The sequence below is a fragment of the Muntiacus reevesi genome, chromosome 6 (genome assembly GCF_963930625.1).
Source record: "Muntiacus reevesi chromosome 6, mMunRee1.1, whole genome shotgun sequence".
Taxonomy (NCBI): Eukaryota; Metazoa; Chordata; class Mammalia; order Artiodactyla; family Cervidae; genus Muntiacus; species Muntiacus reevesi.
The window spans coordinates 73,056,299-73,071,307 of NC_089254.1; the positions used below are offsets into that span (position 1 = coordinate 73,056,299).

The 15,009-nt window shown below is 51.3% G+C and overlaps 1 protein-coding gene across 9 annotated transcripts in view; it reads left to right on the top strand.

Annotated features, from left to right (window-relative positions):
- The first annotated feature begins 4,597 nt into the window (after positions 1 to 4,597).
- Positions 4,598 to 15,009, top strand: part of CAMK2B (calcium/calmodulin dependent protein kinase II beta) — a 92,599-nt gene continuing 82,187 nt past the window's right edge. For 3 of the 9 annotated variants that reach the window (XM_065938429.1, XM_065938437.1, XM_065938432.1), the window contains exon 1: positions 4,598 to 4,854. In XM_065938429.1, coding sequence (XP_065794501.1) covers positions 4,790 to 4,854 — 65 coding nt within the window. In that variant the 5' untranslated portion in view covers positions 4,598 to 4,789. The remainder of the gene's footprint in view (positions 4,855 to 15,009) is intronic. The other 6 variants (XM_065938434.1, XM_065938430.1, XM_065938436.1 and 3 more) reach the window with 2 other exon arrangements.

A 15,009-nucleotide genomic window follows, 5' to 3' on the forward strand; every position in this document is an offset into this window, starting at 1 on the left:
TTTCTGTACAAATGTCTTTTTTTCCTTTTGATATACATTTTTTTCTTTTGGGTAAATACCTAGGAGAGGAATTAGTGGGTCATAGGGAAGGTATTTGGTTAGCTTTATAAGAAACTGCCAAACAGCTATTGAAAGTGGCTGTCCCTAATTCTGTACATTTTCTTTTAGAGTATTTTGCATTTGTTAAAAACAGTAAATCCTAACAGCTATTAGATATTAGCTCCTGTCACAAAGCAGAGACTCTCAGTTGGGATCAGAATTAGACCTCTGAGCTGGCGTGTACTCAGGCCCCTGCTCTTTCTATAGCAGTGGGCTCTGCACACATTGACTCTTTAGGACTGATACCCAGAGAACTGGTGGGCCATGTCACAGGCCAGGTGGCAGAGAATTCTGCTTGTCCCCAGGATGCATTCTCCCCTCTGCTTCAGTGATGGATTTCCATATTTCAGCTGGGTCAAGACCTTTTCCCCAGGATCTTTTGCAGCTAAGTGAAGTCATGGATAGATTTTGGACAATGGGCCATTAGGGAGAGGGTCATGTGACCAAAAATTGATAAGGGCTCTCAGACTATCCTCTCTTCTGCTATCTGGCCACTAGGAGCACAGATTTGATGGTAGGGTCACCATCACCACCATTACCACCATCATTATTGCCATTACTGCCATCATTATCACTATCTTTAAAACTTAACATTCAAAAATTAAGGTCAAGTCATCCGGTCCCATCACTTCATAGCAAATAGACGGTGAAAAAGTGAAAACAGTGACAGATTTTATTTTCTTGGGCTCCAAAATCACTGCAGACAGTGACTGCAGCCACAAAATTAAAAGATGCTTGCTCCTTGGAAGAAAAGATATGACAAACCTAGACAGAATATTAAAAAGCAGAGACATCACTTTGCCAACAAAAATCTGTATGGTCAAAGCTATGATTTTTCTAGTAGTCACGTACTGATGTGAGAGCTGGACCATAAAGAAGTCTGAGGGTTGAAGAATTGATGCTTTTGAATTCTGGTGCTGAAAAAGACCCTTGAGAGTCCCTTGGACAGCAAAGAGATCAAAACAGTCAATCCTAAAGAAAATCAACTCTGAATATTCATTGGAAAGACTGATGCCAAAGTTGAAGCTCCAATACTTTGGCCACCTGATGTGCAGAGCCGACTCACTGGAAGAGACCCGATGCTGGGAAAGATAGAGGGCAAGAGGAGAAGGGGGCAACAGAGGATGAGATGGTTGGATGGCATCACCGACTCAATGTACATGAGTTTGAGCAAACTCCAGGAAATAGTGAAGGACAGGGAAGCCTGGTGTGCTGCAGTTCATGGGATTGCGAAGAGCTGGACATGACTGAGTGATTTAACAACCACCACCATTGTCAGCATCACCAACTTCACCACTATCATTTTCACCATCACCACTATCACCACTATCATCATTACCACTGTCTATCATCATTATCATCACCATCACCATCCCCCACCACTACCATCCGCTCCCCACATGCCTGCCACCAAGTCCTGCACGGCCTGCCTTGTCAGGGCCAGATGACTGGAGACTGATGAACTAGGGTCTTCCTGCTCTGGGGTACTGCAACCTGCTCTTCCAGGCAGACGGCTGGGCCTGGGACAAGTGGCAGCAGTGGCATCCCTCCCATGACAGCAATCCCTTGAGGCAAGGGGGATAGGGAAGGCCGTGGCTTTCCTGGGAGAAGGAGCCCCATGTGCAGCACTTTTGGCTCTGCAGATGTGATGCTTGTTGCCATGGTGACCGTCCTAACAATAACCTCCCAGAACCGATCTTCCCCACACCCGCCCCAGCTGCCACCTGGGAGGGAGAGCCCTCCTTACTGACGAAAGCCAGCTAGAAAGGATGAGGTGGGAGGTGGAGATGACGTGGGGGTGCGGGTGGAAGAGGGCCCTTCCTGCAGAAGGGTTGGGAGGCCGAAGCCAGATGAGAGGGCTTCTGGGGCCTGGTACTCCTGAAAGTGTCTTGGCTGGCAGCCCTTCTCCCTTCCAGCTTTTCCACTCTGCTGGAGAGGAGCCTTCTGGGTCTGGAGGTGGAGAGTGGGGTTGAGGGGTAGGGCTGTATAGGCAGGGACAATCTGGGTCCCTTTGGAAGCTCACTCCTTCTCAACTGTGATGCTCTGATCACCCTGCTATCCCTGCCCCCCTCAGGATCACTTGATGTTAGGCCTTTAATATCTCAGCCCAGAGGAGGGGCTGCCCTGTTGACTTCCAGTGCTCACAAGAGCATCAAGGGGGCCTCAAATCACACCCTTTTAGTGACTCTGACTTCTCATGTAAACTTGATCTGGGCAGCCTCCCCACCCAGGTGAAAGGACCTCAAAACAGATACCCAGAGTGCTGTGGTGTCCTTGCCCAGTGTGGTAGGATGTTGTGCATGCGTGTGAGTGTGTGCTGGGTATGTATTGTGTGACTGTGTATTTGTGTCTGTGTGTGTGAAAATAAAAGAGAAGCATCTTAATGGGGAAATAAAGTTTGAGCCTCAGCCACTTCTTGGCTGCGTGACATTGGACAAGTTACTTCAGCTCTCTGTCACTCTGCTGTCCCACCTAGTAGCATGGGAATCATAAGAGTATATGCTTCCTAGGGTTGGTTTAGAATTAGATGAGATAATATGTGTAGAATGCAAATATGTAAGTCACTGTCTGCTATCATCATGATTTTAATGCCACTGTGTCGTGGCATGGACTTGCACTGGAAGGAACGTGTGTGACCTTGGCAGCGTGCAGGGTCTGCTTGTAGCCTGGAGACAGCCTGATTTACTTAGGGGTGCAATTTTGTTTGGTTTGTTTGCTAATTGTATTCTATTGTGTGGGACTGCCTCCTTCTCCTTCCGGAGCTCAGAGCGTTGCAGATGGCCCAGCATGTGTGGGGAGAGGCCCCTGTGGGGCAGAACACAACCCCAAGAGCAAGCCTCTGTCAGTCCATGAGGGGCCTCCATTCCTCCCCCGGCTGCCCCAGGAGAGGTGGGCGGCTGCCCATCGGAAGGCACCTGGGCACTCTGGTTCCAGCACTGAGGTCTGGAGGTGGTCTCACCTCTGCTCTGCTCTGCAGAGATCAAGGCCATGTCCACCGTGGGGCCCTATCTGCCCCCAGTCCCGATCTCGCTTTGTCCCCTAAGTGTTCCTCGACCTCCAGCCCTCTCTTGGGTACAAGTCGGGACTGGTCACCACCTGGAGTACTCACCTGCCTGACAGCTGTGTGCCAAAGACATCCTGGTCAAGGAGGCCCTGGGTCCACCCCTGCCCCCTAATCCCTGCATTAGATCTTCTACCCAGGAGACATTTATTGTGGATTCTGGAGCCAGCCCTGGATTGGCCACCAAGCTGAGAGAGATGAGCAGGACAGGCCCAGACACTACTCCTGGGGAGCCCGCGGTGCAGTAAGTGGCTCGTAGCAGGGCAGCAGAACGACCCACATCCAGGGCTGGCAGCTGGAAGCTTCGTTTCCTCTGGGCCTGCCCAGGACTCACTCTGGCCCTCTCCTCTCTGAGGAGTGTGGGGGTGTGGAGCCCAGTAGATTGTCTTTGCTGAATTTGGAGTCCTGGTTCTAGATGGCCGCCTAGGTGTGGCCCTGGGAGAGGCTCTTCTGTGGGAAATGGGGTCAGTCCAACCTCTCCTGCCCCTCCTCCTGCTCACTTGTCCTCCTCTCCAGGGCCACTCTCAAGATGGACCATCTTCTTCCAGGCCAGAGCTGGGAGCAGGCAGGTGGACTCTGCCTGGGAGAGCAAGAATGTGTACCTCTCTCTACCTGGGCAAGGGGGCTGTGAGCTCTCAGGACCCCAAGATGCTGATGGAGCAAACACTGTTCCCCGATTCAGGGACCTCTTTCTGAATAGGAAATGTCTGTTCCTGGGACCTCTGCTCGGGAGCCCCAGAGCCGAGAGCTAGGAAGAGTGAGGGGCTGAGACTGTGGTGGAGCAGGCAGCCTCCACCGTTTCATCTAGTGCTGTGTCCCCAGTGTGCACACCTGGTCTGGAGGCTCCTGGGTGGCTCTGCCAGGGAGCCTGGACCGTGTGGTGTGTGGAGTGGTAGAGACCCGGGCCGGGCAGGAGGGGTCCTGCAGCATCTCCTCGTGGGGGTGTCAGGAATGAGCCTGTGGAGGGAGGGCTCTCCCCCCTCCCCATGTGCACCTGCGTCCCCTCTTGAGGTCCAGGTCGAAGCAGGCCTTCAGAGGAGAAAGGGGGCTGGGTTCATTGCGTGCAGTCCCCGGTGTATGTGCGCGCGGCAAGGGAGTCGCCAGGAGGCAGCGGAGAAGCCAGCTCAGGGAGCCAGCGGTTGCCCGTGTGCGTGGCCCTAGGCGCCTGGGCGCGGGTGCGGGTGCCAGCGCAGCAAGCGCAGGGCGCGGGCGCGGGTACGAATGCCGGGAGCAGGAGCGGGTGCGAGAGCGTGTGCAGGGCGCCAGTGCGGGTGTAGGTGCAGGCGCAGGGCTCAAGTGCGTGTGCGGGTGCGGGTGCAGGGCGCGGATGCGGGAGCGGGGCGCGTGCAGGGGGCGGCGGGCGGGGCCCGCGCGGCGGCGGCGGCGGCGGTGACAGCGGCGCCCGCGCTCCCCGCGCGTAGGTGTGCGGCGCGCTCCTGGCGGGGACGGAGCGCGCAGATCTCGCGTGCGCTCGCCGCCCGGCGCAGCCCAGCCCGGCCCCCGCTCGGCGCCGCGAGCCGAGGTGTCGCCCGCGCCCGCGCCCGTGTCGCCGCCGTGCCCGCGAGCGGGAGCCGGAGTCGCCGCCGCCCGAGCGCAGCAGAGCGCACGCCGAGCCCGTCCGTCGCCGCCATGGCCACCACGGTGACTTGCACCCGCTTCACCGACGAGTACCAGCTCTACGAGGATATTGGCAAGTAAGAGCTGAGGCGCGTGCGGGCCGGGCCGGGGACCCCGAAGGGCGCTGCGCTCCGAGGGCGGTGATCCTGGCGACCCAGACCCTCTGCGCCGCCGGCTCCGGGCGCACTGCGGCCCCGCGCGCCCCCGGCTGCTCCCGGCTCGGGGCCGGGAGCGCACGTCCCCGCGCGGCCTCGACCCCCGGGCCCCCGGGCCTGGCCGCCGGACAGCGGCGCGTGCGGCCCTACCGGGCCCTGTCCGGCACGATCGCCGGACCGGAGGCCCCGGCTCGAGGCGCGGGGCTCGGCGCAGCGGGGGCGGCAGCAGGTGTCCCCGGAGCGCCCGGCAGACGTGACGCATTTGGCGGCGGGAGGTCAGAGAGGAGCCGCGCGCGGTTTCGGCCGCGGGGCCTAGAGCGCGGGGGAGGGGGCGGCCCTGGCCCGGAGTGTCGTCCCAGGCGCGGGCCACGTTGTCCCCACCCCCACCGGGCGGCCGGGCGCGGGGGCGGCGGGACCTGCTCTGCGCCTGCTTCTCCGCGTGGCTTCATCTACGCGGGGGGTGCCCGTTGCGCTCCGCGCCGCGTGGGAACAGCCTCTGCTGTGGGTCCTCAGGGGATCTGGGGTTCTGAAGGCTTTTTCCCCAGATCATTCTGGAAAGAGGAGTCTGGAGAGCTGGGGGCTGAGGTCAGGGAGCTGGGATCAGGTCACTGGGCTGAAGATGAGGAGGTGAGGTGGGAGCTTGTTGGGCTTCAGGATCGTGGGGGTAGGTGGGGGCGCAGTTTCTGTAGAGTTATTTGTGGGGAGGCAATAGGACGGACTTTGAAGGCTCTTTTCAGGTAGGGCCTCATAGAGGGAACAGGTGGCTCCTGGGCTCTGCTCACCGATGTGAGTCGTGTAGGGCCCTAGATGGGGCTCTGCCGTCGGACTCTGACCCGAATCTGATCGGAGGCTCCTGTCCGGCTTGGGAGTCTCCACTCTGAATCAAGGTGGCTTCACCCGGCATCTCCTGGTCTGGCTCCAGAACTCCTGAAATCCCTCGGTTCCAGCTTGGCGGCGGGCAGAGCTCTCCTCTCCGCCATCCTCCCCCATCTCTCCGGCATGGTGGGGGCGCTGGCGAGGTTTCCTCTTACACCTCCAGCGGCAGATCCCTTTTCCCCTCTTTATTAAGAAACGTCTGTGGTGATACCTTGTGTTGGCGAGGGATGCTGATCACTGATAATTGTGGGTGAGAGCTGGGAGGAGTGTGGGGGCGTGTGAATTCCCCAGTTCTCCCTGCACGTGGGGGAGGATGGCAGTCAGGCCTGGGGGGCTGAGGAGTGGAGGGGTGGAGTGGAGGAAGCCCATGATGGGGTCGGAGGAGGCTGGGCCCTGGGGACTCAGAAATTCCTCACCCTCAGGTGGGGGCTGGTTGGGTGCCTGTCCCCAGGGCAGGGGGACCTGGAGAGCAGAGCAGAGAAGGGGGGGAGGGGTCCAGCACCCAGATTATATATACCCCCTGAGGCCCTGAGGAAGCTTCCAGGGCTTGTCTGGGACCAAGCCTGTGATGATAGGGTGATGGGCTGGTGGTTCTCATATCGGGACAAAGCGGGGGGTGACAGTGGGAGGAAGGTCACCCCATTCTAAGAGACCTTCTTGTTGTTTCTCTGTGCCCAGGCCCTCACACCAGGCACCCCGGGTCCCCTTTGCAGAAGTGCCTCTTCCCATTCATCCCATCTCCTCGGCCCGAAACTGACTCCACTGACCGCTCCTTCACTTTTCTGTGAACCTCTTTGGGCCAGCGGCCCAGAAGGGTGGTCGTCCCAACCCCAGGCCTCTAGTTCCAGTGGCCACAACTGGTTGTCCTGGCTGCTGCCATCCACACCCACACTGGGGGATGGAGGTCCTTGGGACTGCCCTCGGGGAGGGTGTGGGGGGTGGTGGTAGACCCTGCAGTGGAAGCCAGGCTCCTCTCCTGTCAGCAGGAGTGTGAGCCGTTGTGGAAATGGAGCCGGGGGCTTGAGGCATGAGTAGGTGAGGAAGCGTAGCTGTTGAGGGGGACCAGAGGCCTGGGAGAGGAGAGGAAGGTACCCCATCGCTTGGGCTGGCCCAGCGCCCCTTGGCAGAGCCTCCAGGCACCAGGCCCTCTGAAGGATGCCCAGGGGCCTCTCATAGCCCCTCTGGGTGGGGAGGAGGCTGGGCCAGTGCAGGGGGAGCTGCAGTGGGGCAGGTGTCAGGAGGGAGGGTCCGGCACTGGGGCCACCGCCTCGGCCCAGGGCTGGGGTCCTCAGTGGCCATGTCGGCGGTTGTTGACAATGCCTGGCCTGCCCGATGCACAGTTGGTATTGCTTCCTGGTCCAGGTGGATGAGTCCAAGTTTATTTAAAGCTGCAGCCCCTGGCACCAGTCAGGCGACACTGAGCTCCCTGCCCGGGAAGGGCCGGGCCACAGGCCCACAGCTGCTCGCGTGACATGGCCATTGGCCTGTCCCCTTCCTGCCCTGTCCCTTCTCTACCTCGTCCCCACCACCCCCCGCCCAGCCCGCCGCTGTCTCTGTGTGGGATCGGCCCTTGGGGACCTGGGCTTTGGGTTTGAGGGCCAGGAAAAGCTGTTTTCTGGGGTTCTGCCCTTCCTTGCCTGGCCAGGGCACGGCTCCCAACACCAGCATAGAGGTAGAGAGGCTTAACTTTGGCTTTAAGTTACAAACAGTTACAGATCAGGGCTGCGGAACCCTCAGCCCAACACTGAACTGGCCAGCAACATGGTTTAGAAATGTTTCATATTGGATAGATTTTTTTTTTTAATGGAAAGTACTTCCAGGAGTAATAAAATAAACACTTGTATCTCTTCTACCTGGAATTGGAAACTGTTTCTTCTTTTGTCATTTTGGCTTTCAGTTCAGTTCAGTCTCTCAGTCATGTCCGACTCTTTGTGACCCCATGGACTGCAGCACACCAGGCCTCCCTGTCCTTTAGAGTTCTTTTTTAAAAAAATCATCAGAAATAAAGCCTTACCAAGAAATGTTAAGTAACCATTCTCTGCCAACAACTGTGATGTGTTCAGATTTATCCTTTTAGACTCTTGGTTCATTTGCAGACAGATAGATTCGCAGCTAACATACAGGGTTCTTCGGGGGTGTTTTCTTTTTAACTTTATATAAAAATGTGGAACTTGCGCCTTCCCTCAGCTTAGTCTTCTGGCGTCTGTGTGTGGGGACACCGACCTTTCGCTGCTGCTCTGTGTAGTGACCGTAGTACCTGTAGTACGTCGTGTTCATCTCCTCGTGGCAATCTCCGTGTTGCCAGTGTTTCTTCCGGTCCCACTGTGGGTTTGCTGGTGCCCAGGGGCGAGGCTTTCCTCAGAGTTTGTCTCTGGTGGTGGGCATGCCAGTGGGGGTCTGGACATTCTCCGTGTCTCCCCTGGGCCCACTCCCCGACAGTCCCTTTGCTGGGCTCGGTGCTGACCTCCTTGTCTGGCTGTTTGTTGGGCAGGAATTTTGTGCATTTTGTGTTCAGGCTCCCGGAGCTTAGACTCTAGGGAGTCATCCCCTTTAAAATCTTAGTGATCCCCCTCTCCAGGAGAAAGCAGCTCCCACATGGCTTTGGATGTAATTCAGGGGTTCATGGACCCCTCCCCTTGAGAGAAGGTGAGCCCCATTGTAATAACCTCTAAGTGGCACAGTACTTTGAATGCCTGATTTTATTTCATTCAAGTTGCTCGGGAACCCCCCCTCATACTCCCCCTTCCCATTTTATAGACACAGAACTGCAGCTCAGAGAGAGTGAACAACTTGCCCCCGTCAGCCAGGAAGGCCCCCACTCCCAGTCCAGGGCGCCCCTATCCTTCCCAGCTTCCCCCGAACCTCAGGCAGGCCCTGAGCTGACCTTGGTGTGTCCTTGACTCTATCCAGTGTGCCCCAGTTGGGGGAGAGCAGGTCTTGTCCTGGGGTGTGACCCCTCAGCGGGAGAATCATCACCATCCACCTTCTGTGCTTTCTTGACGTCCTCTCCACTAGCCACCAGCGTGCTTGGTGGTTAATAGATAAACTCAGGAAATTCAGAGCAAATCGACGGTGAGCCTCCTGAGCTCCAAAGCCTGGTTGCCAGGGAAGCGAGGACTCGGGTGGAGGAGGAATCACTGTGTTTGCTTTCTCCTGCCCTCAAGCCCATCGGGTACTTCCTGCCCCAGGACCTTTGCCAGTGCTGTTCCCCCCTCCTCTGATGGCCCCACAGCTCATCCCCCTGGTCGCTCCCCTGGAGAGGTTCTCACGCCACTTCCTGCTCCTCCCCCACCTCGCCTCCCTGCTTCTGTCTTCCTGGGTCACCGGGCACCATCTGACCCAAAGGCGGGTGGGTGTCTGGCCCTGCCCACAGTGGACTTTCCTGCACACGTGAGGAAGGGGTGAGTCAACCTGCCAGTGGCTTCTGCCTGCTGGGCCGGGCCCCAGGGTTGGAGTCCAGATGCCTAATGTAGGGTATTTAGAGAAGAAGTCGCACATGTTGAGGCTGCTGTGAGATGCACATGAAGGTGAGGCTAGTTTAGTTACTATTGAACGGTATTTTTATACCATAACCTACTTTGCTGGGAGCTAAGAATATATCTTGCGCTTGCTACCTGCGCTCTTTCTCTCCTGGTAACAGTCGCTAGCAATTAAATGGTGCTTATTACATTAAGGTGCTTGATCTGTGAAATAGGTACCGTGATCACTCCCAGTTTGGAGAAGAGGTGCCTGAGACTCAGAGACGCTCCACACGAGGCTAGGGTTTGAGTCCAGGCTGTGGACTAGAATCCACTTTCTGCTTCTCTCAGAAGCTCATGACTCTACTCCATTCTGTGTTTTTAAAAGGCGATTATTCCACTGGCTGACTCGTGGCCCGCTTGTGGTCCACTCTGACTCTGGGCTCCTCAGGGTCTCACTTGTCCTTAACAGGCTGCTTGACCAGCCCTCTTTGTGCTTTTCCGGCACAAGGCATTGCCCTATGGCTCCTTTTTATAAAAACATCATTTCCTATGGTCGTCCCTCTGTGACAACCAATACTCTACCCCCATTTGGGGCCAGCAAGGCTTATTTGATTTTAATGATTAAATAGACAACAGGGATAATATCTTAAAAGAAAAATCAATACACAACTATGTGCAGTAAATGTGACCCCTTCACACTCAAGTTTATTCATTCCACAGAGGAACCTGCACTGCCTGTTTTAATGTTAGTATAAGGATATGTGTGGTGTGCATATGTACACATTTGTATACACGCATATACGTTACACACAGACATATATGCATATGGCTTAAAAACACAATGGAATCACCATATATGTGATTCTGCAGTTTGTTTGCTTCTAACACTTTTTCATGATGATCCTTCAGGTCAGAGAGACTTTTCTTGTAGCTAAGTGCCTGCCAGTTCTCTTAGAATCAAGAGATGGATGTATATGTGGTGGCCTTATTTTTAAAACCCCAAATGGGGACCCGTTCTCTGACAAGCAAGACAGAGGGAAGAGAGGATGCTGTGTTTGAAATAGGGGCTCCCAGGGTTATCAGGTGGGCATCATCGGTGGTGGATGAAGGAGAACTTCTTGGTGGAACCCTGGGTTGGGGCACAGGGGTCTTGATCAAAAAGAAGCCAAGAACGTATTCCTCTCCTTTTTTTTTTTTTTTTTTTAAATTTGTGGGATCTCCCAAGAGCCTAGGCAAGAGAGATGCAATGTTGGATTTTCTTTCTTCTACATAAAGTGAAATTCTTTCAGAGATGGTTCCCTTAGAAAGTCCATATTGAGTTGCCTGGAATTTACCAAGTACTTTAATAAGAAAGATCAAGTGGAGGTGACATGAACAGCGTCTGCTCCCTGGAAACATCTTGTCCCTCCCACTGCTCTCTGAGGCCACCTGGTCCACGGCAAGAGATGAGGCCTTTCTGGAGATTTCAAATATATTTTCAAAATTTTTAATTCCTTCTCTCTCCCCGCCTCAAAATGGAATCCGATTTAGTTATTTTTAAAGCATCTTTCACAGCTGCAAGTCACTTTGTTAGTGTAGAAATGTAAAAATGCATTATGTATCAACTTGGTTTTCCAAAAATTACCATATTGGCATGTTACAGAGAAATGTATATTTTATTCATATAAAGACTGAATCTGTTTAAAATGAAAACATCCTTATTGGCAGCTAGTGGTGTTCCTAGGTTCTTAACTTTTGGGTGGCCTTTGTCTCCTAGGTTAGAGGGTCACTAGGTCGTTCAGTGGCCAAAATTCCTGGTGGACTGTTTTTTTTTTTTTTTTTTTTTGCATTGACATAATGATCCTAAAATAACTAAAGTTATGCTTCTTTGTTAAGCCAGATACAAGCTTTTGTTGAATTCAGGAACAGATTGGCAATAGCTGGGCATAGATTTAAGAACATTTTTTGGAGGATACATAAACCATGCTGTTCTACAGGCCTAATTTGAGAACCACCTCCTTTCCCTGCTTTATGAGCAGCCAGTGAGCCCTGCGGGGAGGAGATGCTGTGACCATTCCCATGAAACAGGAACACCCTCCATGGTGTTGGGCATACCCAGGTTGGTGCCCGTTTCTAGTGAAGAGCCAAGGGCGGTTCCTGCCTCCCTGTCACTCAGCCCACGCTGAATTCCAGGGCTTAGAACCATACCCTTTGCATAGTAATGCCCATCAGGGTGGCTTTATGCCACCCACTAAAAGACGGGGGCCCTTCAGGTGGCTGGGGGCAGGAGGTGCTGGTGTCTCAGGGGTCTCAGATGCCTGGCCTGAGTGACCACCTGTCTTATGACCTGGTGAAGGGTGGCATGACTTGGGTGCTGGTCACAGAGCGGGATGCCAAGGGGTTGAAGCATTTTGCCCATTTCTTAGTGAAGTTCTTCATGTGGCTTTTGTTCTTGTATATTGAGGTGCAGCCTGATTTTCAAAGCCCTTGGTTTGATCTGGGACATCTGTTAGGGGCTCTCCCGGTGAAGAGTCCTGGTCTAGTTGGGAACAGTACCAGCTGAAGAAGGCGATCAGGGTGGTGCATCCTAGCCCCCGGCTGCACCTGTAGACCCCACCCCAGGCCTGCTCAATTGGACCCGAGGAGGGTGGTTGCCCCTAGGTGGTGACCAGTGGGCAGCGCAGATTCAGACCCTGCAAGGGGCCTCTATGCCCAAGACCAGGTGCCTGCGCCCACTCCCTCCCTGGGCTCTGTAAGAGCCTTACTTGACCACGTGTTTGGAATTTGCCTTCCTTTTTTCAGACACTCGATATTACCCCTTGACCCTATCCAAGTCTGCTGGAGCAGAGCTTTCTAGAAGAAACACAACTTGAACCACAAATGTCAGGCATATGTGTAATTCAAAACTTTCTGGTACGTGAAAAAACCTAAAAAGGAACAGGTGAAAAGAACTTTAGTAGTGTATGTATTTAACTCAGTTTATCCGAAATATTGTTTCAACATATAACCAATACAAAAATTATTGTTAAGCTATCTCAAATTAAAAATTATATTGTTTTTGAAATCTGTTGTATCTTTTTACACTTACAGTACATCTCAGTGGGGACTGCCACATTTCAGGCTGTTAGGGCGACACATCGGCAGTGGTTACTCTATTGGGCCGCACACATTTAGAGCTTTAAGATCATTCCTGTTATTATTATTGTTGCTATTTGCAACTTTCCTGGTTTCTTTTGCTTTACTTCAGATTCCTTCACATATCCAGCAAATCTGCCTGCACACTTATCATGTGCCAGGCATTTTCTGCATGCTTAGGAAACAGTGAACAAAGCTGAGGGTGCCTGCCATCATCGAGCTCATACTGGTGGCAGAAACAGGTGGTAAACCCTAAACAAATTATATGATGGGGTAGAAGGTGATTTATACTTCTGCTTTTGGATTAAGGAAACTAAAGAATACCTGTTAGCAGGAAGGTTGTAGTTATAAAAACAGTGATCAGGCCAAGAAAAGGAGAGAAACCTCAAATTGCCAAAATCGGGAGTGAAAGAGCATACATTGCAACTAATCTTATAGAAATAAAAGGCTGATAAGGGAGTTCTATGAAAGACTGTGTACCAAGTGAAAGGTAACCTAGATGAAATGGACAAATTCTTAGAGAGACAGAAACAACTGAAACTGACTCAGTAAGAAATGGAAACTCTAAATAGACTTGTAGCACTTAAAGAGAATAATTAATAAGTTAATAAATTTTTAATGTCCCCCCAAAGATGTCCCTTCAGTCCAGATAACTTCACTGGTAAATTCTATCAAACGTTTAAAGAATTAATACTAGTCCCTCACAAACTTCTCCAAAAAATAGAAGAGGAAGGAATTCTTCCTAACTTACTCTGTGAAGCCAGTAACTACCCCGATACTAAGGCCAGAGAAAGACATCTTAAGAAGACTACAGACCAATATTCCTTTTGGGTACAGATGCAACATCCTCAGCAAAACACTAGGGAAACAAATCTAGCAGCATGAAAAAGGGTTCATTATGAGCAAGCAAGATTTATTCCAGGAATAAAAAGTTGGTTCAAAATACAACATTCAGTCAATGTGATATGCCATATTAACAGATTAAACAAAGAAAGTGTATGATCATTTCAATAGATGCAGACACAAAACATTTAAGAAAATCTAATACCTTTTCTTGCTAGAAACACTCAACAAACTAGGGTTAGAAATGAATTTCTTCAACTTGATAAAAGGCCTCTATGAAAATGCCACAGCTATCATATTTAACGGCAAAAAACTGAATGCTTTCTCCCTAAGACCAGAAACAATCAAGAGTGTTCTATTCAACATTGTACCAGATGTTCTGGCCAGGACACTTAGGCAAGAAAAAGAAATAAAAGGTACCCAGATAGGAGAGGAGTAGGTAAAACTACCTCTTTTTACAGATATCATGATCTTGTATAGAGAAAATCCCAAGAAATCCCTGAAAAGCTATTAGAACTAAAAAATGAATTTAGCGAAATCACAAGATACAAGCTCAAGATACAAAAATGCGATATGTTTCATTACACTTGCAATGTTCAATCCCAAAATAAAATTAGGGGAAAAATTCATATTTTAAAAGAATAAAATACATAATAAGAAAATTTTAAAAAGGTAATACAAGAGTTGAACATAGAAAACTACAAACTACTGTTGAAGAATATTAAAGATCTAGATAAATGGAAAGATGTTTTATGTTCATGGATCTGAAGACTTAATACTGTTAAAATGGCAGTATATGCCAAGTTGATCTATAAATTCAATGTAGTACCTATTACAATTCCAGCTACCTTTAAAAAAAGAATAAAAAATTAAAAATAAAATTTGTAGGGAAATGTAAGGGGTCCAAAAGAGCCAGAACAATTTTGAAAAAGAACAAAGTTGGAGGATTCCTACTTCCTGATTTAAAAACTAACTATACTGTTACATCAGTCAAGTCAGAGTGGATATTGTCTAGCATAAATGTGGGTATAGTGTGACTAAAGGATAAACACATAGATCAGTGGAATAGGATTGAGAGTCTAGAATAAACTCATATTTCTATGGTCTGTTGGTTTTTTTGACAAAAGTGGCAAGATAATTCAATGGAAAAAGAATAATGGTTCCTTTAACCAGTGGACAAATGGGCATCCATGTGCAAAAGGATGAAGTTGGAACCCTATCTAATGCCTGATACAAAAGTAGATAGGACTTCCCTGGTGGTCCAGTGGTAAAGAATCCATCTGCCAATGCAGGGGACATTAGTTTGATCACTAGTCTGGGATGATTCCACATGCCATGGGGCAACTAAATCCGTGTGCCACAACTACTGAGCTTGTGCTCTGGAGCCCACAAGCTGCAACTACTATGAGCCCATCGCCACAACTCCTGAAGCCCTGGCAACCTAGAGCTGGTGCTCTGCAACAAGAGAAGCCACCGCAGTGAGGAGCCCATGTTCTGTAACTAGAGAGTAGCCCCCACTCTCTGCAATTAGAGAAAAAGCCCTTGCAGCAACAAAGACCAAACACAGCCCCAAATAAATAAATATTAATAAACAAACTTTTAAAAATAAATAAATAAAAACAAAAAAGATATATTAGTGGTCAGGAAGCAACAGTTAGAAGTGGACATGGAACAACAGATTGGTTCCAAATAGGAAAAGGAGGATATCAAGGCTGTATATTGTCACCCTGCTTATTTAACTTATATGCAGAGTACATCATGAGAACGCTGGGCTGGAGGAATC